Source organism: Panthera onca, chromosome D2 (genome assembly GCF_046562875.1).
Source record: "Panthera onca isolate mPanOnc1 chromosome D2, mPanOnc1 haplotype 2, whole genome shotgun sequence".
Lineage (NCBI taxonomy): Eukaryota > Metazoa > Chordata > Mammalia > Carnivora > Felidae > Panthera > Panthera onca.
In genome coordinates, this window is record NC_138349.1 from 30392725 (window position 1) to 30417815 (window position 25091).

General features: G+C 40.0%; 1 protein-coding gene and 1 long non-coding RNA gene across 2 annotated transcripts in view; one reads left to right on the top strand and one right to left on the bottom strand.

The window, feature by feature from the left end:
- HPSE2 (heparanase 2 (inactive)) overlaps positions 1-25091 on the top strand; it is a 674568-nt gene that overhangs the window by 625233 nt on the left and 24244 nt on the right. Inside the window, exon 10 of the mRNA XM_060641812.3 lies at positions 20203-20348. Coding sequence (XP_060497795.1) covers positions 20203-20348 — 146 coding nt within the window. The remainder of the gene's footprint in view (positions 1-20202; positions 20349-25091) is intronic.
- The window catches only part of LOC144613186 (uncharacterized), a 365982-nt gene that overhangs the window by 240958 nt on the left and 99933 nt on the right, over positions 1-25091 (bottom strand). The window lies entirely within an intron of this gene.

The following is a 25091-nucleotide window of genomic DNA, read 5'->3' on the forward strand; positions in this document are numbered from 1 at the left end:
ACATAAGAAGGGGATATTGCAGTGCTGCAGAGTTGTTAAGAAAAGTGAGGACTGATCATGCCACCTGCCTAATTTGCAGGAACCCACGCAAAAAGAAAATATGGAAACTCAACCGAAAAAGTGCCATTAAACATACTAAAATATAAAGCTTTTTTCCTTTCTGCCAGTCTCTCTTCTGAATTACAGTATCTTTTATTTGCTATTTAAGTTTTTCTAAGTAAAGAACAATTAAAATTTTAAATAATTAACATGAGTTTTGCCATTTATCTTTCTATTGTGTATGTGAGACTTAAGTGCCAATGTAAGAGCATTTAAATTGCAAGAAAACTATCAAAATTGTACAATTTGTATTTCATATCTTGTACATGCACATGTATTTTGTTCTTTCAGAACAATGGACACATTGCATAAAACACACACTCACCTTGCACTCATTTCCAGACTCAATGAGCTCCCACATATCATGATCTACCCAAATTCTGTGCTCATTGGGCATTGTAAACACTTTATGTCACTTAGGTAGCAAAGAACTACAGACACAAATATGGTGCATTTCTCCTCTGCTCATGTGCATGCTCCATTGCCTCATTAGGCTTTGCTCACAAAACACAATTTCAAAGACAAAACTAAGAATTTCAAGATGGCAACGGTAGAGCATGAAGCCAAACACAGGGCTGTTTTGAGCACAAGGCCCTTCTGAATATGGGGTCTTGTGCAGTTGCATAGATTGCATGCCCATGAAGCTGACCCTGGGACTGAGAAGGGGTAATAGGATTGGGTAGTTGGGAGAAGGCAGGTGGAACAGGACCTTGACTCTGCCAGAAGAAATCCCTATGTTATGAAAGGCCCCTAGCCTATTGGATTTCTGGTTCAGTAACACCCAGAATTTTTGTTTATGTCTTTGGCTAAGGGGGTAGAGAAGAGAGGAGGGAGTTCTGCCAATTTTTTCATTATAGTTGACACAGAAACTTCTCTGAGGTAGAAGGGAGAGACCAGATAGTGAACCTATATGACACAGGTTTTAATTCCTAATCATAAGGGAAACTTTTAAATGCATTTTCTGTGTCCCACTTATACTTTTAAAACAACTGCTGTCACTTAAAACTAAGGAATAGTAATCAGAGAAAAACAGAATAAAATTTTCCATCCAGCTTGTTCTGTGTGGAGAATTTGACTTTGTGCAATTCAAGACTTAAGTCAGTGTGCTTTTGCAAATGTCAGAATTATCAAATTATGTAATGAGATTTATAATAATGTCTTCATTCAGGGTTCAATAAGCTGTTTTCCAGCTGGCAATTTTCTGGAATTGGACTTGCCTTTGAACTTTGAAATTTTTGCACATTTCAGAAAGTCCATATTCTATTTCTTACTAGGTTTCTGTGCCAAGGTTGCTATTCTTTCCAGCTTCTCCGTCAACTAATATTTCTTTATTCAAAGTCTATAAAACCCCATAAATGAAGGTCTTCAGGTTTATAATGATTGATTTCCAATATGTGAGAGTTGTGTTTGAAAATATCAAATATCAAATATAAATATGAAAATATCAAATAGTTACTGAGTTGGTAGTGTGGTTTCCCATTTGCACTTGTTAAGAATAGTAATATATATTGGTAAAGTACCTGTTCCAAAGTGTTCCTGTCGCTAACCCTCAGTAACTCCCTGAATAGTAAGGATAAGGTAATAGATAGAGATAAAAATCTTTTCCAGTGGTTCTGTACTGTGCCCAACCAAGAGTACTGCTTGTTGACCCTGGTCATAGAAAAACATCCAGATAGGAAAAATTGAGCCAGACTGCTGTATGGATGACCACTTTAGTTGATTTTATTTCTAGTATATTTTCTGTTGAGAATGATCCAACTTGGCAACATGGGTTTGCCAGTTAATTATCAATCCTCCACTTTACTTGATGTCAACAAAAATGGTCACCATAATGAGAACTATACTCAAGGTACAGGATAGATGCAGGTCTCCTACCTTTTCTCTCTACTGCCTCTGTCTCCTCTTCTCTAGATTCCTCGATGGAGGTGGGTTTTATTCCATAAGATCTATTTTCTCACAACCTGGAACTGCCTCACACACTGCTTTTCACAAATAGCAAAGTACCTACCAGCTTCCATTATAAGATATGGAGTACAGAAAGATTCTCTGTCCCTCCCCAGCTTGACTCTATCTATTCATATTTCTACACATATGCCCTGACTTTGGGATGCAGTAAATGCACTTCGGTGACTGTAAAGTTAACTATACTTTTAAAATCACATGAAGTCTGATATCAATGGAAATATCCTAAAAACCATTAGATATACAGTTTCTTCTTAAAAGATGGATCTTACCCTGAACCTTGAATCTCACTTTATTGGGATGTTTGGATCCACTTGAGTGTGGGTCTTGTAGAGCAGGATCTGGAGTCCAGACAACCTTAATGGACCCCATAAAAGCACAGACAACATATTCATATTCTACACTTAAAAAAGTAAAATGTGAGGTTATTTGGGACAATTTCCTGAAAATCAGTTCTTAAATTTCTCCATAGATGTTCTGAGGGTCTAAAAGCTGTGGTCTGCCCAGCAATTTAACTGCTGCTCAGGAGCAAAGGGAGACATGGAGGGACCAACCTAGTTGTCTGCAGCCAGCATTTCTTTTCTCAGGAAAGACCCTGAACTCAGAAGTGCCTCAAGCATAGAAAACCCTTCTCCAGCATTCAGAAAAAGTAAGGAGAGCTAGCCCCTTCTCCTCACACCAGTGGAGTTCTGGGCATCTTTGTCCTGTAGACAGTGGATTGATAGACAGAACTGCTTCGGCCATGCTTTCCCACCAGTTACACATTGTAGCCATTTCAGCTGCAGCCATGCGTGCCAGATTGAATTAAATGCTTTTTAAAAAGTCTCCAAAGCAGGAAAACATCTTTCTCTGACTGGTATTTTTTTTACATATTTGTTAATGAGTGTCTGCACAATAAAGATGTGGTCTGTAGCTTGTTTTCCAAGGAGAAATCCAATTTGGCTCTCATGGATGTTGCTGCTACTCAGATATAGTTTAAGTCTTTAATTGAAGCAGCTGCAAAATAGCTTGTGGACAATGCACTGTTCCTGCACGGGCTTTCCTGGAGCTGTCTGGGTGGAGACCACCTTCACTTTTGTGTTCTGAATCCCCTGAGCTTGTCAGAGTGGCTGTCAAAAAAAATGTCTCCTCTGGGGCTGGTTGACCCTGCCGTTGGCCTGTGAAAGCTGTGGTTAAGTCTGTGGCTGATTTCACAGACTTGATTCTTCTCTTTGTAGTCAGAAAGGTGCTAGCATTATGCCACTCTGCACAAAGAAACAAACCAACTTTTCTCCAAATGCCCTTCCAGAAATCTCTCCACTGGCTCAGCTTCTGTAGCCTGCCTAGAAGGCAGTGTATTCTTATAAAGTCTCTTCTATAAGCACTAAAATGCACTTAACTTCTTGACCTGTACAAGTATGTTGGGTACAGAAAAGTGTTGGTGGTAAAAGAGGGCAAGTTTGGGGAGAGAGAGGATCTGCCCCAGGCCACAGGGGCTTGCATCCCTCTGCCTACCAACACCCAAAGGATGAGGCAATTAAGGAAGGAGAAGTGGGACCTCAGAGTTAGCTCAAAAAGTTTATTTAGAGACCAGGTAAACTATGAGCTCTTCAAGGTGTGAAAGTGTGTCTTCATTGTTCCTGTTTGTCCAGTGTATCACAGGCGCTCAGTAAATATTGACTGATGGTGATGATGATGATATCTAAACAAAAGTCCTTCTATTACCTATTCATTCATTTCTAGTGAAGGCAGGACCTTGTCTCTGGCCTGACTCTTTAAAACTTTGGTGCACACAGGTAACACACCCATAGCTTTTACATAAAAGTGCTGCTACTTTTAACCTTTGTCTTTTTTACCCATTTTTTCTTTCTATCTTGTTCCTGCATTTTCTCCCATATATACCTTATCCTCTACTTGTTCTCATTTGATCAGTTGCTTATTTGAGTTCTGTCTTATCCACTTTGGGCCTTGTTTTCCCCATCATTCATCCTTTCTAGAATATTTTTGATATAATAGATATAATAGGTATTTACAGAAGATGATTATTAATAGTAACATCAGCTAGTATTTTTCACTGTCCACCACTCACCAGGCACTGGGCTGATCCAAAAGACCAAAATTCTTTTCATGCATTAGTCTTATTAATCCTTATGAGGTAGGTGCAAGTATTATCCTATTTTATAGATGATGATCCTAAGGTTTGAAGAACAAGTAACTTGTCCAAGGTAGTAATCTCACCTAGGAAGTAGTAAAGTTGAACTAGAACCCCAATCTGACTTCAGTTACTGCCACCCACAGTATATCTTGCAAAATGAAGCCAGAGAAGCATCCTGAGTGAAATAAAACTTCTGTACCCACAGCCCTCTCACCCTATGGGGACACTCTTCCTGATAAAGCCCACCCACTCAAGCCCAGTCTTCACTTACTGCCTCACAATTTGCTTCTGACCAATCCAGGACAAAGCTATAAGTACATTCAAGAGCCTTCCCTGATTATCCCAGCATGACTTCACCACCTGCCCTCACTGTGCTTTGAGAAGAGCTGAGGGAATATTCTGGGGCACTAGACACTGAGACAGAAGCTTTCTCTTACTCCTATTTTCTGGGTCGTAATCCAAGACCAAGAGAAGAAAACATTTATGAGAAGAAACTGGTTCTGCCTGCCAGGACTGGGCCAGGCACTGCCCCAGGCTCATCTCCTCCTGAATTTTCACTGTGATCAAGCAAGGAATGTTTTCATGGTTGAGGAACCTGCAGCTTAGAGCAGTTGAGTGACTTACAGTGAACACAGATAGATGAGTTTTACCTGGAGTTCCAGTCCAGGGTGCCTGACTCCAAAGCCTAGGCTTTTCTGCCTCTGATAAGAGCATATCCGAGGGTCCAGGAATCCAAAAGTGGTTCAGGGAGCCAGCTCTTTTGCAAAGGCAAAGATTGTAGCACAAGTTTCCATGCTTGGAAACATCATTTGACTGGGGTGAATGGAAGGAAAGTTCTTAAATGATCATTAACAAGATATTAGACATTCTTACATACCACCATCATAGATAAAGTGCAAGGTTAATGGGATGCCTCTTGATTCCACACCACATACATAAACAAGAAGCATGAATGTGTCCACAATATATTTATGAGATAGCCTATGAAATCTGGGGCTGCACCAGTGTTTTCCACTGGCCGTAGTCTAGGTCAGTGGTTTGCCAAATGAGGGAAGGTGATTTGAACCCTGAAAGGAGACTGGGCAATATCTGGAGGCATTTTTGTTTGCCACAGCTGGTTGAAGGGTGTGCTACTGGCATCCGGTAGTTGCAGGCTAGGGATGCTGCTGAATATCCTACACTACGTAGGACAGCCTGTCCCAAGAGAATTATCAGGCCCAAAATACCTGTAGTGCTCAGGCTGGAATCCTGCTCTGTTTTAGGGTCAGGGAAATGGTATGATTTCTCCAGGTCCCTGGGATCCTAGATAAGGGATTATTCCTAGTATATTCCACTGCATCATGGATAAAAAGTAACTTCCTAGGACCAGGAATCTGTCTTAAAAGACTCACTGTTTTTTCCTTTACTCTCATATTCTGCCACACTCACCACACTTCCAGATGTGGGAGAGGGGCGTTCCCCCATACCAACCAATTATCTGATACCAACTAGGTATCCCACAGCTCAGTTTCATTCCGACACTGTCTACTTGGAATAGCATCAGGTCCCACCAAGGCTCCGTCTCACAAGACTTCGCCACTTCAGATGCCAGTTTTAAATCCCAGGTTGTCCCTTGTACTTCTGACCAGCAGCCTGCTATAAGTCAGGGTTCCCGCGACTGTCTCCTCAGTTTGCTAAAACAGCTCACAGAACTCATGGAAACACTCTCTTAGGTTCACCGGTTTGTTGTGTAATAAAGAATATGATAAAGGATAGAGATGAGCAGCCAGGTGAAGAGATACATAGGGTGAGGTTCAGAAGAGTCCTGAGCATAGGAACTCTGTCCCTGTAGAGCTGGGGTACACCACCCTCCTGGCACATGGATGTGTTCACCAACCCAGAAGCTCTCCAAACCCTGTACTTTGGTGATTTTTATGGAGGCTACATCATATAGGTATGATAAATTGTTAATTCAATTTCCAGCCCCTCTCCCCTCTCTAGAGAATGGAAAAGGGGATGCGGAAAGTGTCAAGTTTCTAATCAAGCTTTGTATTTCCAGTGACCAGCCCCCACCCAGGACCCCAATAAAAGTAGCTTCATTAGAACAAAAGATGCTCCTATCACCCAAGAAACTACAAGGGATTTAGAAGCTCTGTGTCAGGAACTGGGGTCAAAGACCAAATATTAGCGGGAACCAAAGGTAGAGTCAAATATATATATATATATATATATATATATATATATATATATATATATATATATTTCATAGAATCTCTCAGAAAATCAAGGAGAACCCAGTGAAATTTAACAAATCCTACTGAAAATCAGAGAGAGTTCTTATCAGTTTTCTGTTTGCTGGATCCCAACCTAAATTGAGATTTTTGACAGCCTGCTCCTTTCCTCTTCATGCAGTGCTCAATTGATTATAAAATTTGTCCCAGCTTAGTTCTTCATATTCCAGACCTTTTCTCACCGTGAGGAGGTCTGGAAAATGCCCTTCACATCTGGGTTCAAGCTCTGCTCTGAGCTTCTAAGTGCAGCAAGAGGAGCACAGGGCATCTTGGTGGGCACTTCACCCACGTGAGGAGGAACGTGTTTACTTCTTGCCTTGCCCTGCACCTAATTTAGCCAGTGAAGCGTGGCTGCTGTTCACTAATTCTCATCGAAGCTTTCAGAGGAGGAGAAAAGATGGGACTGATTTTTATCTCCATGCAGCAATGGCTCTGAATTTTTAAGGACGCTTCACCGTGAATTCACTAATCAGTAAGATAAGATGCTTTCCCCCTTTGGCTGCACACTGACAACTTACCCGTTTGATCAGGCTGGCACTTTTAATTATAATAACATTTTTAAATTATAGATTCAGAGAGCTGCAATAGTGAGTTCTACCCACATAATTTTAGTACATTCATTCCTTCATTCATTCAACAAATATTTATGAAGCACTTACTAAACACCCAGACACCGTGCTAGTGCTGAAGCTACCGCTCCAACCCTTAGGTGCACTGCTGTATATCTCTAAGCCTCAGACCCTCACCTGTGAAAAGGAAAAATAATAGTGCTTCCTCAGAGGATTCATTGGCAAATTCAGTGAGATACTGCATGTGAGACACATAGTAAGCACTCAAGAAATCATGGACCTTGTGGTGAAAAACATGAACCCTGATCTCACCGAAGGGTCCAGTGGACAATACATACAAGTCATTAGGCAATTAGCATACATTGGGAAAACTGCTATAAAGAGGAACTGCAGCGTTCACAGGATCACATACAAGAGAGAACCTAACCTGGACTCGGGGCTTCAGAGAGGCTTCTAAGAGGAAATTTAGACAAAAACCCAAAGAAGGTGAAAGGGTTAGCCAGACAGGGCCTAAGAGGAAGGAGTACTCCAGTGAACAGTGCTTCTAAAGGCCCAGAGGTGTAGGAGAATGGGCCTTTCAAGGAATTGGATGAAAGAAGATAGCATTACTCAGAGATAGGTTTCGTTTTCATTTAGGTGTGTATCCTTCAAGTTTAACTCCACAGAGACAATTCCCCTCGAAAATGGGATTGCCCTATGTTAGTGTCTGCTCTTTTTTTTTCAAGTTTTTATTTAAATTCCAGTTGGTTAACATACAGTATAATATTAGTTTCAGGTGTAGAGTTTAGTGATTCACCACTTACATACATCCAGATGGCCAACAGACACATGAAAAGATGTTCAACATCACTCATCATCAGGGGAATACCAATGCCATCAAAACTACAGTGAGAGGGGTGCCTAGGTATCTCAGGCGGTTAAGCATCTGACCCTTGATTTTGGCTCAGGTCATGATGTCATGGTTTGTGGGATTGAGCCCTGCATTGGGCTCTGTGATGACAGCATAGATCCTGCTTGGGATTCTCTCTCTCCTCTCTCCTCCTCCCCCGCTTGCATGCTCTCTCTGTCTCTAAAACAAAAACAAAACAAACAAAAAAACTACAGTGAGATATATCACCACTCACACAAGTCAGAATGGCTCAAATTAACAACATAGGAAACAACAGGTGTTGACAGGGATGTGGAGAAAGGGGAACCTTCTTACACTGTTGATGGGAATACAAACTGGTGCAGTCGCTCTGGAAAACAGTATGAAGGTTCCTCAGAAAGTTAAAAATAGAACTACCCATGATCCAGCAATTACACTACTGGGTATTTACCCAAAGGATAGAAAAATACCAGTTTGAAGGGATACATTCACCCTGATGTTTATAACAGTATTATCAACATTAGCCAAATTATGGAAAGAGCCCAAATGTCCATCAACTGATGAATGGATAAAGAAAATGTAGAGTGTACACACACACACACACACACACACACACACACATGAATATTATTCAGCCATAAAAAAGAATGAAATCTTGCCTTTTGCAATGGCATGGATGGAGCTAGACAGTATTCTGCTAAGTGAAATAAGTCAATCAGAGAAAGACAAATACCATATAATTTCACTCATATGTGGAATTTAAGAAACAAAACAAACATGGAGGAGGGAAGAGATGAAAAACCAAGAAACAGACTCTCAACCATAGAGAACAAAATGATGGTTACCAGAGGTAGGGGGATGGGTTGAAAAGGTGATGGGGATTAAGGAGGGTACTTGTGATGAACATGGGATGTTGTGTGGAAGTGTTGAGACTGCTCTTTTTCTATACACTATAATGAACATCTTTTGACATCATTAATTATTCTTCTAAAATATAATTTTTAGGGACTGCAAAATATCCATAGTTTGATCTATTATAATTTTTTTCAGTAATTTATTTATTGAACTTTTAATTGTTTTCAGCTTTTTTTCCCCATTAAACATAATGCTGTGATGATCATTGAACCAGTTAAGAGTCTTTGGCCATAGGAAAAAGAGGGAAGGAAGAAATCTAGGGAACTTAAGCAGAGAAGAAATGGGGTAGATGAAAAGCTGAAGCACACAGCTTAGAAGGGATGGAATCCAGGACAACATGGAACCCAGGTGGCAGCACAAATGACACTCCATAGAATAAGTGGCATGTTTGGCCATACCATTCAGTTGCCAGACTTCCCTGGAGAGAAAGTCCAACCGGCGTAGTAAGATCACTTAGTTTCCTCAAGGAGAAACAATTATGGCCGAATCATTTCCCAGTAGAAATCCAGATGCTGTAATAAGAAGGGGAGGAATTTAGGGCACAAAACCAACAATGGCTACTGCAACCATCTTACAGACAAATCTTTGCACATATTATGATTATTTCTTTGGGAAAAGTGGAATTGTTGGGTCAAAGGGTATGCAGCAATTTGAGACTTGGATGCACATTACCACGTATTCTCAAGAAAGGTTATTTCTGGCAATTAATTTTTTTTTCATTCTGGTAAAATATAGAGAACATAAAATTTGCTAATTTAACCATTCTTAAGTATGTAGTTCATTGTCAATTCACAATATTGTGCCACCATCTCTGCTATTTCCACAAAATTTTCATCACTCTGGATAGAAATCTGTACCCATTAAGCATTAACTCCCCATTCTCACCTCCTCCACCAGCCTCTGGTAACCTCTATTCTACTTTCTGTATCTCTGAATTTATTTACTCGAGATATTTCATGTAAGTGGGATCATACAATATTTGTCCTTTGTGTCTGGCTTGTTTCACTTAGCACAGTGTTCCCAAGGTACATCCACGTTGTGGCATGTGTCAGACCTTCATTCCTTTTTATGACTGAATAAGATTCCATTGTGTGGATATATCACATCTAATTCATCTGTGAATGGACGCTTGGGTTGTTTTCACCTTTTGGCTATTGTGAACAATGCTATAATGAACTTTCACTTACAAGTATCTATCCAAGTCCTTGATTTCAGTTCCTTGGGGGTGTATACCTAGGAATAAAATTGCTGTGTTGAGGTAATTCTATGTTTAACTTTTAAGCTTTTGAGGAACTGCCCAACTGCTTTCCACAGTGGCCACACCATTTGGCAATTCATGTTTAATATTAAACACTAGGAAAAAATGTTTCAATAACATGCTGGACTTTCATGATCTGACTATCAAAGTTGTTGAAATAAGAACAGTTTAAATGCATATTTTGCCAAAAATAACTCTCACTGAAAGCATATAATTTGGCTTCTTTTTACAGCAAACTTCTCAGTTCTTCCCCTGGCATTTTGAAGCCAGACAACATCACCTACTTATCTCAGTGAGCAGATTCAATACAGACCTTTATAATTCTTTGTGCAAGCTTATGATTGCTTGCACCTGAAGTATTCCTAGAATTCTGATTTCATACCCCAGTACTTCTGGTGCCCCTTGAGTGATGACCATCTGGGCTGCATTTCTGGTTTGAAGGTTTCCTGGGTCTCGATTCCACCCATTTCTCTGGTTTGGGCATCATACCCATTGTAATGGGCTAGAAGTTCCTCCCTGCTGCCACTGACTGCACCGCAGAGCCCCAGCTCAGCCAGTGCTTCCTCCCACCCTCGCTTAGGTCTAGGATTGATGGGGCTGAGTACAGACAAACTCTGTAATTTGTTTCAAAGTAGATTAAAGTCCGGCTGTAGATAAGACTGAGTAAGAGGAGCAAGGGGCAAGGAGCCAGACCCAGGGGAAGAGGGTTACTTCTAGGCTCTTCTAGTTCTACCTCTTCATTGAGCATTTTTATGTTCTAGGTGCTGTGTTAGGCTTGGGGACACAACTGTAAGAAAACACAGTCCCACCATCATGGAAGTCATAGTCTAGAAGAGAAGAGACATATGAATCAGAAAATCCCATCCATAAATGTGTAAATACAAACTGAATCAAGTGTCCTAAGAGAAACTATTTCTGTGGTTCTATGAGAACATATAACACAGAAATGTGGCTCAGCCTAGGCAGGGGATGGGGGTGGTCCAGGAAGTCTTCCCTGGGAAAGTGACCCTAAAGCTAACATCTGAGTTAAGAGTTAACAAAGTGTATGTGTGTGAGCTAGTGATTGCCCATGCTGGGGAGGGGTGTGTGGGATGGGGTTGGGAGGTAATTAGAGAAACCGGAAGGCCCTGTCTGAGGTGGGAGGTAGAAAAACATCAATGTCCTTGAGCACAAAGGGCCAGGTAGATAAAAGCAGGGTGGTAAGGGGCCAATTCAAGTTAAAATCACAGTTTTAGCCACTGGTCTCTAGCCATTTGATAGTTGTGAGTAAGGTGGTAAAAAAATTGATTGGAGGGGATTTCATTCCCTCTAGGGAGAGCAGCAGGGAAAATTGTAGCTTTTAGTATTTCCAAAGATGCTTTAGTCACATGGAAACTTTCTGGATCTTCCCTGCAGCTCCCTCTCTGTGGAGGAAGTTGGAGCAGCAGGGTTCTTTCCCTTACATGCGAGCTCTGGCATGCCGCCATGTCTAATGCAAACATCCACGGTGATGTTCCACTTCATTTCTTCATGGCTCTCTAAGGTCAGATATCTAGATGAAGGTGGCTATTGGTATAGCATTTGTGCCCACTAGGACTTAACTAGGTTTTTGTGACTTTGGAAGTCAGACAAGAGGCTCCATGAAGGAAAAATATTTGTCATTTTTTGTCACACTTCAGGGCATGTATACCTCCCACAAGAAGAAAATACTGAGATTAAACAAGTTTAGGCAGCTGCAGCATGGCCTGTCAGTGCCCAGGAAATCCATGGCCTTTTGAACCTTGCAAAGTTATCATTTCATTCCCATTCTGCCTTGGAAGTCCCCCACATCAGCTTCAGGAAGTGAACTTTAATTTGATCATTCATTCAATCAAACATTTATTGAGTACCAATATCTATGTTCACTGGCACTGGGGATGCAAAGGTAAGCCTTGATCTGAATGAGGTTCCTTCCAACCTTCTTTAATCTCCCAACACACGCACACATGCATACACACACATGCTCACACCCCCTCAAATACACACAGCCAACCCCTCCCCCCACATACATACAAGTTATGTTTATGTTTCTGGGCAACTTGCAATATAACTATGTACCTACTGGAATATAACTATTTTCATGAGGCTAGAAAAACAATCTTTCAAGGAATGAAGAGAAGAAAAAGCGACATGTATTAAATACTTCATTTACCAGGCACTATGACAGATGTTGCCAGATATATTATCTCATTAAACCCCTACAAGGAAATTGAGGTTTAGAGAGAATAAATTACTGTCCAGGATTTGAATATGTATCTTTCAACTCTAAGCAAATTATTTCACCACTTTTGTTTCTCTGTGAAGCTTTCCTTGAATCTCCTGGTTGTAAATAATTATTTCCTCTTCTGAACTACCAAAGTATTACAGTGGTTTCTGCTCATGTAAAGTTTACTTTAGTCAGCCTCATTTTACAAAGAATTGTTTATATGTATCTTGACCACTAAGTTCCTTGAGGATGGGAAGATGTCTTGTTCATCTTTGTATCACCCAGACTCAACAGAATACTTTGCATGCCACTAATATGTGCTCAGAAAATGCTTGTAGAAGTAAAGAATGTATTCTTAGCTCTCACTTGATTGGTCAGCACCTAGGGCCACAACCCAGCACCCCCTTCCCACCCCTAGTGTATCATCAAAGGTGTCATGGTCATGCAGTGTAAATAACCCAGTCTACAAGCCCAAGACCCAATCAGACCTCCATAACCAGCTGCCCCTTACCTCCTTTTCGGGCTAGGGTGCACGCTTCCCAACTACAGTCCACTCTTAGGAAGCCAGTCTCCTGGCTGAGGTCAATGCAAGTCCTGACTACAAGCTAGGGACTATCTGAACAGAGAATTCTAGGGTCACAGGGACTCAGAATGTGGTTTAGAAAGAGGCATGGGCCCTTGGCTCTGTGGACTTCTTGCCCCATGGAGAAGGGTACTGCTGAAGGAGGACCAGACCTTGGCTTTCTAAAGCAAAGGTCCTCTTACCCAGCTTTAGGTTAGTGGAAATAGTAAATGTGAGAAATAGTGAGTAAAGTAAGTGAATAAAGACAGAACATTTCAAAAATGTGCATTGGACTTGTATGCATTAAAAGTGATAAAAAGAAACTTCAGAACTAAATTTTAGGGATGCATTAGGAAATATTTAACCAGTGCACATTTGTTAGGTATCACTATCACTCTGTTTGATTTTCTTTCAGGTATATTCTTTGTGTATCCCTGGCAGAACTCAATGTCACTAAGCTTTTGCGGGCTGGGTTTGGGTTAGGAGGAGGTGGGGTGAGGGTAGAAGGGATGCACTGCTCTTGTTGTCCTGCCATAGCCATCCCATCCTCTGGAATTAAGGATTTGAGCATTTAAAAAGCTCCAAATCCAGTTTCATGCTCATTCTCTGTATCCAATCAATCACCACACACAATCAATTTCATCTCTTAAATATTTCTCAAATCCCTCTTCTTCTTTCTAACTTCCTCACCTTAATCAAATGATCATTTTTCTTCTAAACTAACCTCCTAAATGGTTTTCTACAATCCATTTTCTGCACAGCTGTGAGGGTCAACTTGCTAAATGTAAATTGAATAATGTCACTTTTTCTGTTAAAATTCTACAATGGTTTCCCATTTATTTTAAGACAAAATCTAGAATCCTGAGATCTACAAGAACTGGCTCTGCCATACTCATCTTGTAGTCAATGCTGAGCTCCAAGCTGAATTGGTTTGCTTTCTGATTCTCAAACATTCCAAACCCCTCCCCATCTCAGAGACTTTGCATAACCTCTTTCTCTTGACCAAAACACTCTCAAGCCCCTCCCCTCTTTCCCTCAAATCTTAAATGAAGTCTCTCACTCCATGAGAGACTTCTTTCCTCACAACCCCACCAGGGCATCACAAGTTCTATTATATTAGGCTCATAGATTCCTCCACTACCATTAGCACTATTGAAATTAATTAATTGCCTAACTCATTGGCTTAAGGACTTCTTCTTGCTAGATATAAGCTTCATAATAGTGAGAACTGTGTTTGTCTTATTCACTACTGTATATCTCCATGCCACTAATGCCTGGCATGGAGTCTTAAACATAGTGCACATTCCATAATTTAATTCTAGCACCTCCTGCAAGGAAAGGGTAAGTAGTCTTAGACCTCAGAGAACACACAGTTCAGTGATTAATCCAGTAAATTCTGCAAAATACTGTCAGTTTGTTTCTCTTTTCCCATTTGTTTTGGTTCAACTCACTCCATATACTACACTGTCTGGCTTTCAGACAACAATTGACTTTTTGACAAATAGTAAAGAAAAAGAAAAGATTTAAAACCTCTGTCTTTTTAGTGTCACCTGTTATTAGTTTTCCCTCTCCAGCTAATAAATGGACACTATTTTTCTTCCACCTCTTATGTCTGATACACTTAAAAAATGTCTGTCTGTGTCTCTCTTTGTATCATGAAAATTGCGATGCACTCCTTGCTTTGGATGTTTTTTTATTATTGACATAAAAAATTATATTAGTCTTTCTTGTTGATGACTTATTGTCTGAAAACTTATGTTTATATTCCACCTTTCTTTCATATAATGTCTTTTTGTTGTTATTGTTGTTGTTAGATATGTATGTGCATTCTTTATTTTTTCCTGTCTATGCATAAAGGTAATTTTTTCTGCCTTTTCATGTCATTTCCTTAAGAGATATTCAGGAATCATTTCATTTGGTTAGTTTTATTTGTGATTATGTAAACGGCACATATTCATAGTAAAATAAAAGAAAGAGGAGAAGGAGGGAGGGACTATTGAAGGGAGGCAGGTAGGAAATATAGTTTGATCCTGCTGAGAGCTGGTGTACGTGAGGGAGACATAAACACAGAGACACGGGAAAGGTGGAGTTTTAAAAAGAGGTAGGATACACAGGGAAGTGAGAGAAGATCAAAGTGAGAGAGGAGTCTGAAAATGGCACATGGAACTAAGTAAAGGGGAAATTTTCACATTCATCTTGGCTTTTAACCTGCCATCAACTGGCACCAACGCAAACCTCCATTACCCTGAGGGAAGAGGTGGTGGACTAGGAACACTATCACCATGAAGCCATCTCTCTATGGGCAAGACAATTCAAAGAGATGCCAGCCTATGGGTGGATTAACAAGGTCACCTTCAGAAGGGAGCTCTGGTAAGCAAATGCATCCATAATGTTCCTGTATTATCTCTTTAATATCTTACTTGGCACTTTTAAAAGATGATCAGTCCTACGTTACTTTTAAAGCAAAACAATGTAATCAGCACCTTGATTCCACCACCCAGTCTCATGCTAAGACACTACTATCAGCCTCTGCATTCTCCCATTATGCCATTCCTCTGATTCCTCCTGCCCCACCCGACATGACCATTATCCTAAGTTTCATGTTTATCAATCTATTGCTTATACACCTATATACACAATGTTATTACAAATGTGTGTGCGCTTAAAATATATGTATGAGCTAAATGTAAGGAGGTTTAAAAAAAAAAAAAAAAAAGCAGGCATTTGCCTCCAGCATCTGAGAAACACACAGCTATTGCCTAGATCACATGCTTTACCCGAGCACACTATCCTTGAATTCTGGGGGCTGGGTGGGGTGGGATGGGAGGTGGGGAAATGAAGGCTTTTGTCTACCCATGTACAGTTTTGGAAATGGAAATGAAGAGATGATCGGAAATAGTTTTCACAGAATACCAAAAGCAGAGAAAAAAGGGAGAAAAGGAATATAGAAGTCCTTTGAAAGTGCTTTCTCTAGAAATGGAAAATCAGTGAATCTGCCAAAAGGGCAAGTTTGGGGCTTAACACCAGATTCTCCTTATTGCTATGCTTACTACAAAATGGTTAACAGAAAACTCCTAAAAATAAAATGTTTCCTGATTTCAGTCTCTGAACTGAAAACATTTCCATGTTTTCTTCTCCTTTCAAGATTTGTTTTCATTGTGGAAGATCTAAGACACTTTCCTAATAGAAAAAGAAATTACATGACTGTGAACTTTGAAAGAAAGAACGAAACAAAAAAGAAACAAAGAAAGAAAAAAAATTCCATAACTAGAAGGAGTTTATGTTTCGCTGCCTTTTGTATTTATGGATAAGAAGATTTAATATTATAAAAATGTAAACTCTTCTCATTTGAGCTGTAAATTCAATGAAATTCCAAAGTCCCAGCAGATTTTGTTTAGATATTTAACAATCTGATTCTGAAATGTCTGTGGCTGAGCAAAGGCCCAAGATTAGCAAAACCATTCCTGAAGAGTAAGATAGGAGGGGTTGCTCTACCAGATTTCAAGACATATATCAAACAATGGTAATTAAAACAGTGTGGCAGTGATACAGGACAGCAAAGAGGGATGGAATTGAAAGCCCCAAAACAAACCCATGAATATATGGAAGTTTGATATATAACACAGAGGACATTGCACATCATGAAAGAAAGAAGACACAATTTAATAAATGATGCTGATATAACTGACTACCCACATGGAAAAATATGAAATTAGATACCTACCTAACACACCATACCCATAGATCAATTGCAGATTGATTAAATATTTAATGATTAAGAAAAAAACCTTCAAAAGTTATAAAAGAAAATATAAAATATCTATGAACCAGACATGAGGAAGGACTTCTTAAACAACACACAAAAAGAACTAGATTTTTGTGCAAAAATTAAGTCAGAAAATAACAGGTGTTGGCAAGGATATGGGTCAAGGGGAACTCCTACAGACACTGCTGGATGAAGTGTAAGTTGGAATAATTGAAGTCATTTTGTAAAGCAGTTTGGCAATTAACCTGTAAAGTTGGATATTTGTGTACTTGTGTATGACACAGCAATTCCATTCTTAGGTCTGTACTCTAGAACAATGCTTCTCTCACTTTAATAAATGTCAGAATCACCTGCAGAGCCCCACAGTTTGGGGGCCCCACCCCCTGGAGACTCCGATTCAATAGGTCTGGGATAGAGCCTGTGAATGTGTATTTCTGAGAAGCACCTGGGTGCTGGGGCTGCTGCTGGTTTCCAATCACGATTGGAGCAATACTGCTCCAGATTTCTTCTCTTATGTCTTGGGAAACAGGAATAAGAATATTCAAAGCCACGATGTTCATAACAGCAAAAATCTGGACACAACCCAAATATCCATCAGCAGAAGAATGGATAAATAAACCGTAGTATGTTCACACAGTAAGGTATCATACAATATTGAAAATGAACAAATATTGAAAATGAACATATAACAACCTGGATAAATCTTAGAAGCATAATGTTAAGTGAAAAAGTATGTCACACAAAATTATATACAGCATGATACCACTTTTATAAAGCTAATATATTAAATAATATATTGCTTTGGAGCAATTATATGGATAAAATTAAAATATGAAGCAAGAGAATGAAAAACACAAAAATGGAAAAGGGAAGAATCACATAACTAGATGCCATCATGTGGGTATTATGGTAGTTTTTCAGGTGGGTGGTGGGTTCTCATATGCTTCCGAACTCTCATGTAAGTTTTATGTACATGAAAAATTGTTGGAAACGATTTGATGAATTGATGGAAGACACATACATAGCACACATCAAATGGGAAAAATTTTTTAAATGAGTGCCAGTCAGGTAAGCTAAATGAGACAAGATTACAAGGAAAGTAAAATTGTAATAACAATTAAAATACTCATTGCACTTGGCAGATGACAGAAATGATCCTGGGGAAAATGTAGAAGACAAACCTGAGATGTCCTCTTGCAGAGTGAAAGCAAAAATGAAAACCAGTGAGAAAGCAGATGATAGAAGTGCAGGACTGAGGATGGAAGGCTACCAGATTCCTAAACCAAAGATTGGAGCAAACAGAGGGAAAAAGAGTTCGAAGCTATACTTAAAGAAAATTCTTACAGGTTAAAAAAAGGCCTTAGTCTTCCTGAACAAAAGTACTCCCCAAATATCAGCAAATTAAGGCGGAAATCCATAGTGACATAGTCCTGGTAAAAGTTCAGATATCAAGAATAAAACATGACTTCTGTAAGCATCCTGGCAGAATATAAAAGAAAGAAAATAAACTGGCTAGATAAACATAGAATAAAATTCACACTAGCCTCAAATTTCTCTGTAACAACAAATGCTACAAAAAATGGTTTCAAAGTTTATTTGGAAAAATAAGTGGATATGACTAATTAAAAAAAGTTTGAATGAAGAAAGAAAAATTATGAATGAAATGAACTTGAAACTCTAGATACTGAAATGTAAACTATAATAATGAAAATGATGTAAAATGGATAATATATTACAAATTATAATGCATATATTATATATCTATATATTTTTACATATATATAAAAGTTGGTATGTGAGAAAGATGGGTTTAGGAATAGGTTATCAACTTTATGATGCTACAACTAGTTGTAGACTAATTTAGAAAATAATTAGTACCATACAGCAAAATATTTTTCAATGAATTAAGAGGTTAAATTTTTAAATAATTATAAAAAGAACTAGAAGAAATATCAGTGAAGATTATTCTGATCCTTGTGTGAGGAAGGGCTTTCTAAAAGAAGTGAAAGAAATCAAAAGATTGATATATTTTCCTATAATTTTTTTTTAAATTGGCCATGTCAAAAATCATAAAAAGTGATAAAAAGTAAACTACAAATTTGGGTGGAATATTCGTTCCATATACATTCCAAAGATTCTTACTAATAATATTAAAAGATATATTATAAATCAATGTGAAAAAAGTGGATATCCCATTGGAAATTGGGTGACTATCACTTCATGAAGTTTACTTCAAATCAAAAATACAGAAATTATAGTCAAATAGGAGCAGATTGAACCGCGATTTTTTTCATTTATATGATTGACAATGATAAAATACTTGGCATTTTAAATGTTAAGATGCCATAATTAACAGCCATTCTGAGGACACTTAGTATGAATTAAGGTAGATGGTTGGACAAGACTTAGAGCTCACTACTCAGGGCAGATTTAGAGCTATTCTGGTGGCAAAGGGGCTTTGAGACTTTATCCTTATTTATGCACTTCAACAGACATTTTTAGGCAGCTGACATTATAGATGACCACACTAGAGGGGGAAAAAAAGAGAAGATCATTAAAAGGTTTCTGCCTGGAAAGGTGAAGGCTGAGAAAAGACGCGTGATGTCTTTAAGGCCTTGAGTAGCGTCAATGCACTGAATGGCATGATTATGGAATTCCAGAACTGGGAGAGGGAGAGAGGGGCGAGGAAGCCCCTAAAACAAATTAGGAACCCCTTTTTTACATGACGAGTTATGAACACTGAAGTCATTGCCCCATAATTGGATATAAGAGCAAATACAAAACAAGTACAAAATACAAAATATATCTTGTATCAAGAGTAAAAACAAAATATGATAATAGCAAGTGCCATAGAAATTAAGGCAGCAGTGAATAGGCATTTGTAAGTTCAAATATACGTGTGGGCCACAGATTGAGTATTTATTAATCAGTTACAAATGGATGCTGGAATGGTTAAAAGCATCACATTCTTTTATCTTAGAATTATTCTTTTTATTTTAGAACTATTGAGAATGACCAAGGATTAGCACCATGGTTTGCAAACATTCTTCTGTTGGTGTTTCTGACGCTGGAATCCAGAACCCTGGTCTTTTGCCTGGAGGACCTTCATCTCCCCTCACCACACTAATCGCCTTTAGTGACAATATTTGGAGGATGACATTTTGGATTCTCATATTGATGACAATTCTAAAGATTGGAAATCTTCTATTCTACAGTTAAATACAGGTCATAGGCCATTATGAAAGTAAAGTCATAGGAAAAGAAAGTTAAAAATGGAAGGCCATACCAGGTTATTATTTCATATGTGAAAAACTTTGATTCATTTGTTTTGTAGGCTGGTCCGAGTCCACCCCACTTACCCCATTTGGTCATTTGAAAAGGCCACTTGAGACAATGCCCATTTCATTATCAACCCAAGGTGAGCACTTCATTGGGTTGACATGCTTAAGGATTAGGATCTCATTAGTTGTGGTTCACTGTACCCCTGGTAAGAAGTGGTTTCTGGTATTGGTATGTTTACTCAGGACACTCAACTTGTATCTTTCTCTGACTCTCCATCTCTCTGTTCTTCTCAGGACTACTGGCTCTCTCTCCTTTACAAACGCCTGATTGGCCCCAAGGTCTTGGCTGTGCATGTGGCTGGGCTCCAACGGAAGCCACGGCCAGGCCGAGTGATCCGGGACAAACTAAGGATTTATGCTCACTGCACAAACCACCACAAGTAAGTCTTCAGGAAGATGTCACAGAAAGCCACTCACAAGGGGCTTCAGGCTTTGGGCCCCTCTTAAAATTCCATAACATTTGGGGACCCCTGTAAGACTTACTGTAAACTGCTTCTGGAATCGTTATTCCTGCTTTTTGCGGGTTTCATATGATCTCTGATAAAGAGCTTTTTTCCAAGTAAAACCGTTTTCTCACTCTCAGAGGATTTATGCACAAAAAGTTCATAAAAATACATGCCATTTGTTCATTTACTTCTTCATCCAACAAATTTTTATTGAGCATTTTCTCTGTGTCAGTTGATGTAATGCCCATGAGGCGTTTTTTGTGTACCTATGCCTGAACCAAGGCTAGAGATATAAAATTTTTTTCCTCTGATCCACCGGCAGAGCTTGAGGAAATAAGTCTACATTTCTAAGGTGCGTGCTGGAGAGCTATACCACTAGGAAGCTAGCCCTAGACCAGTGTGTCCCAAGCCGGCAGTGCCCAAAGGTAGTCATGCCAGCTTTAGAACCATTTTCAGAATTTCAGAAATCTTTCCAGCTACTTTAAATGTTAAGAGGTTAATAAAATCTAGTCTTCCTTTTTTTACAGGGCTAGACTCAGAACAATCAGTGTGGTAATCCTTCTCTTTTTGATCTGAAGCACTGGTTGTCACTACAGTTGTCTGTAAACAAACAAAAAAAGAATTATCATTAGATAAATAAATTTTTGCAGCTAAAATATTTTAAAACATGAAGATCATAAGGTAAAAATTGAACACTGAGCCTAAGGCCAAACCCATCTGACCAAATATGGCTTTCTTACATCACTTCCTATGTAAGGAGCAGAGTAGGCAGCTTGGAAAAAGAGAACTCTTTCTCTTAATGCAGAGAAACCCTGGGGATGGGGGCGGGGAGGGGAGGAGGAAGCAAGCACCTCCAGCCAGACCTTCATTCCAGTGGGCCTATCAGGCGCTGATCATGGGCAGTGGATAGCACAAAGAGCTCCAGTGGTCAGATTACAATAGACGCTCCTTCCCCTTCCTTGATGAGAGAAGAGCCAAGCCAATTAATTTATCATGATAAGGTTTTTCAAAGAATCACTCTGAACATAGCAGGGCCAGGGGCCAGTTGTCTTGTCTATAGATACAAGTGCCTATTGTGGATGAGAGGAGGCTGGTTTGGGCAGAGGCCAGAGGCTTTCAACGTCCCTTTTGCTCAACAGGAAGCTCAATCCAATACCTGACAGAGAGTGACTACTTTATGGCTTTGGCTGGAGTTATCTGATCACCACACAAGGAAACATTGTATTCCATGTCTCCACCCTGGCCCTGAGGAAATCACTCAAAAGGCGGACCCCAGCTTCAAGAGAGAAAAATTACCCTTGGCACCTTTTGTCTCTGTTGGGAAGAGCATCAGTTGTGCCCTGTTTACAATGGGTCTGAGGAACCAGGGGGAAAATGTCAGTAGTCATGGGCTTAGCAGAATTTGAGTGTCCTCACAGAGGGCTCCTCACGTAGTCCCATCTCAGTGCTTATCCTGACATTCTTTGACATTCTTGTGGGAAGTTATCACGAATATTCCAAATATACCGTGAACTCAGGGCCAGTGTCTCATTCATTGTTCTATTTATTCTTAGTGTCTAATATGGTGACTGGCATGAAGAAAATCTCAGTGAATGTTTGATGAATGAATGAATGAATGAATGCAGACATGGGGCATCAAGACATCACTGAGGATTTCCAGTTCTAGTCTCTCTTCCCCTTTGATATCAGCACAGCATCCTGAAGGAGGTGGTGTGGTAGAGTGGTTAATTATTCTACCATTCACTAGCATGAGACCTCAAACAAGTTACTAAAATCATATGGATTTAATACTCTCCCTACATCACCAGTGCACCTCTACTTTCTATGGGAACTCACTTCGAACCTCGCTGGGGAAACAGTGCTGCTGTGCTCCTGTCAGTATCATCCCTCTTCTCCATTAAAAAAGAAAGACAAGACTTGACTAATCTATTGCACATATGGCCTTAACAATAATAATAGGGGTGAAGACCTTTTTGTTCCTATTAGAAAAGTAAGCCCACGATGGACGCACTGAGCTCACTGAAGTTGCAGGTCTCTTCCATGTCTGTGAATGTTCAATGCCCCAGACAGGTAAGCACAGGGATAGGACAAGTGTCTCTGCTCCTTCTCCCTGGGAAGCCATGTGCCCTGTATGTGCCCTCTTATCTTCCACAACAGTCATGAGGAAACACTACTGATTCACTTAGTTTATTCATACCCAATGAGGTCAAGGTCACAGAGTGGGCATGTTGGCTTCCCACTATTCAATCTTGACCAGTACTCTGAAAATATATATCCTTGGCCAAAACAGGGATTGGGTGAGAAAGTATAAACTTATCAGCAGAACGACCCAAAGAGAGTGTCTATTCAAACAACTCCTACACTCCAATGTATATTGAACACTTGCCACATGCCAGGCATCTTGCCAGATATTTGTACTATACACAACTAACAACACTAATAATACAAACAATTTTACATTTGGGAAGAACCCTTAGAGATCTTTTGGTCTGGTGTCCTATACAACAGAAATTCCTTTTACAGCCTCCTTGATGGACAGTTATGCAACCTCTAATTGAATACCTCCTTGCCCTTCCTGGCAGACTTTTGCATTGTGGTTTGGTTTTGACCTAGGAGAGTGTTGTGTTTTAGGCTGGATTTAGGATAAAAAGTTAGGTATGCATACCAACACGAGCAGGTGCTTTCCTGCCTTCTTTCCTAGAATTAACAGATGAGGAGCCTGGCAGCGTGGCAGTTCTTGCCTTAGGTCTTCTTGTTCAGAGAACAAATAAGTTTTGACTGGGAAACCTTGTTTTTATAAACCATTCTGCTGAAACAATGTATGTTTCTGGGGAGGAGTTGAGGTCCTTAGCCAAGTTCAGAACCAATTGGAACCTGGTGGATATTGAAGCAAAATTCAGCCTTTTGGGGTTCAAGTTTGTTTATTATTGGCAAAACACGACTTCCTGTTTTTTAGAAGAATTTTTTTAAAGACTCATAAAAAAGGTTCCTGAGGCTTCTTGGACATCAAATAGCTCTTACAAAACAATATTTTGATGAGTTAAGTGTAAATGAATCAGAAACATGTGGATTAAATTTCCCTTAAAATACACAGGGGCTTTGAAATTAGGGGAAAAAATGTTTGGCAAAACATGGCCTGACTTTTACCGAACCCAAAAACTTTGAGTTAGATTTGGAGACAATGGACCAACCCAGTTTCCAAACACATGGACTTTCACTGGAAATGGACCATGGATTCCAAAGCACCGTCTTCTCTTCCCTTTCCTCTGTCTCTCAGCTTCACTGGAGGCATTTCTAGAACGGTGACTGTTTTTTATCTGGACGTCAAGATGCACCTCTCCATATGATGTCCCCTACCTCTTATATCCAGGATACTCCACTTTGAGCCTCCCTTCCCTGACTCACTTCCTCCTACCCCCATGGCATCACAGAGAAGACGTCAGGCAGCAAAAGAACAGCCAAAAAGATGCACTCCAGATGCATGGATTGTCTGCTGGAGAAAAAGTCTCACCACAATGAGACTTGGAGTAAGATAGATGTTCCACCAGAAAGAAAGGGACATTTGCTAAGAGAACCAAAAGTCACCTGGACTTGACATCAGAAGACGATCAACTGCCTGTCAGCCATGCTTTCTGTCAGACCCCATCTTCTTAGGGAACAGATACTCCTCCAAGCTTACTTTTCTGTGGGCAGAGAATACATATTCTTCAGGAATCTGTATTCTTGACACAGTACTCTCAGGTTGGTGCTGCAGTCTCCACCCAAGAATGTGGCTTCGCAGCCAGAAGACCTCTGCCTAATGCCTTTGCCCATCAGCCAGGCAGAAAAAGGGACAGCTGAGGTAGTCTTCAATGCCAGTTCCTACCTGAGGAGGCTCTGTGCATTCTGTGAGAGCCTCTGCACATTGGTCTGTGAGCTGGCTTTCAGTACAGGTTTTTCTCCCCCAGGGGAACTATGTAAATGGAAATCAGACCATTGCCAAGCAGCTTGAAAAGACAGCTTTCCCTGCAGCTATGCTGTGATTTCAGGTCTCCCTCCCACCCACCACTTCCCCACATCCCACCCTTCTCCTCTGCAGTCTCCCAGGGCTCATTCTGCCCCAGCTCTGCAGAGGAGAAACTTGTAAATGCAAGCACACAGCTTTCCCTCCTCCACTGCTAGCCTTTGAGAAAGTTATCGGCTGGTAGTTAGCAAAAGAGCTTACCACAGCCTGGCAAAATTGGTACCCATCCATGCCTACTTTTGCTCACACTCTGAAGCCCAGAGTACCTGTAATTAATGGTGTTTGCCTCAGTTTCCTCAGCTAAGCTAAACCTAAAGCCCACCCACCAATGGAATATAGTTGGTGTTCTTTTAACGATGGTAACGCTGACACAGGCTAGCAGCATCTCTCTTCTGAGCTCTAGTGACACAAGTTTGCTCAGTAAATGGGCATTCTCTTCTGACCTACTCAGTTGGCTCTAAAAGTTACTTCACATGATTCAGAATATTGAGAAGAAGGACCAGAGGAGGAGGAGCCAGAAAGAAGTCATTTAACAATCTATCAGAATATCAGTGCAGGCATCCAGAAAGCCTTGAACACAATAATGTGCCCTCCTACAGATGCAAGAAGAACCATCTGACACACAGTCAGTGGAATATACTTTGGGAATTATTCTCATAAATAAACTTAATGGA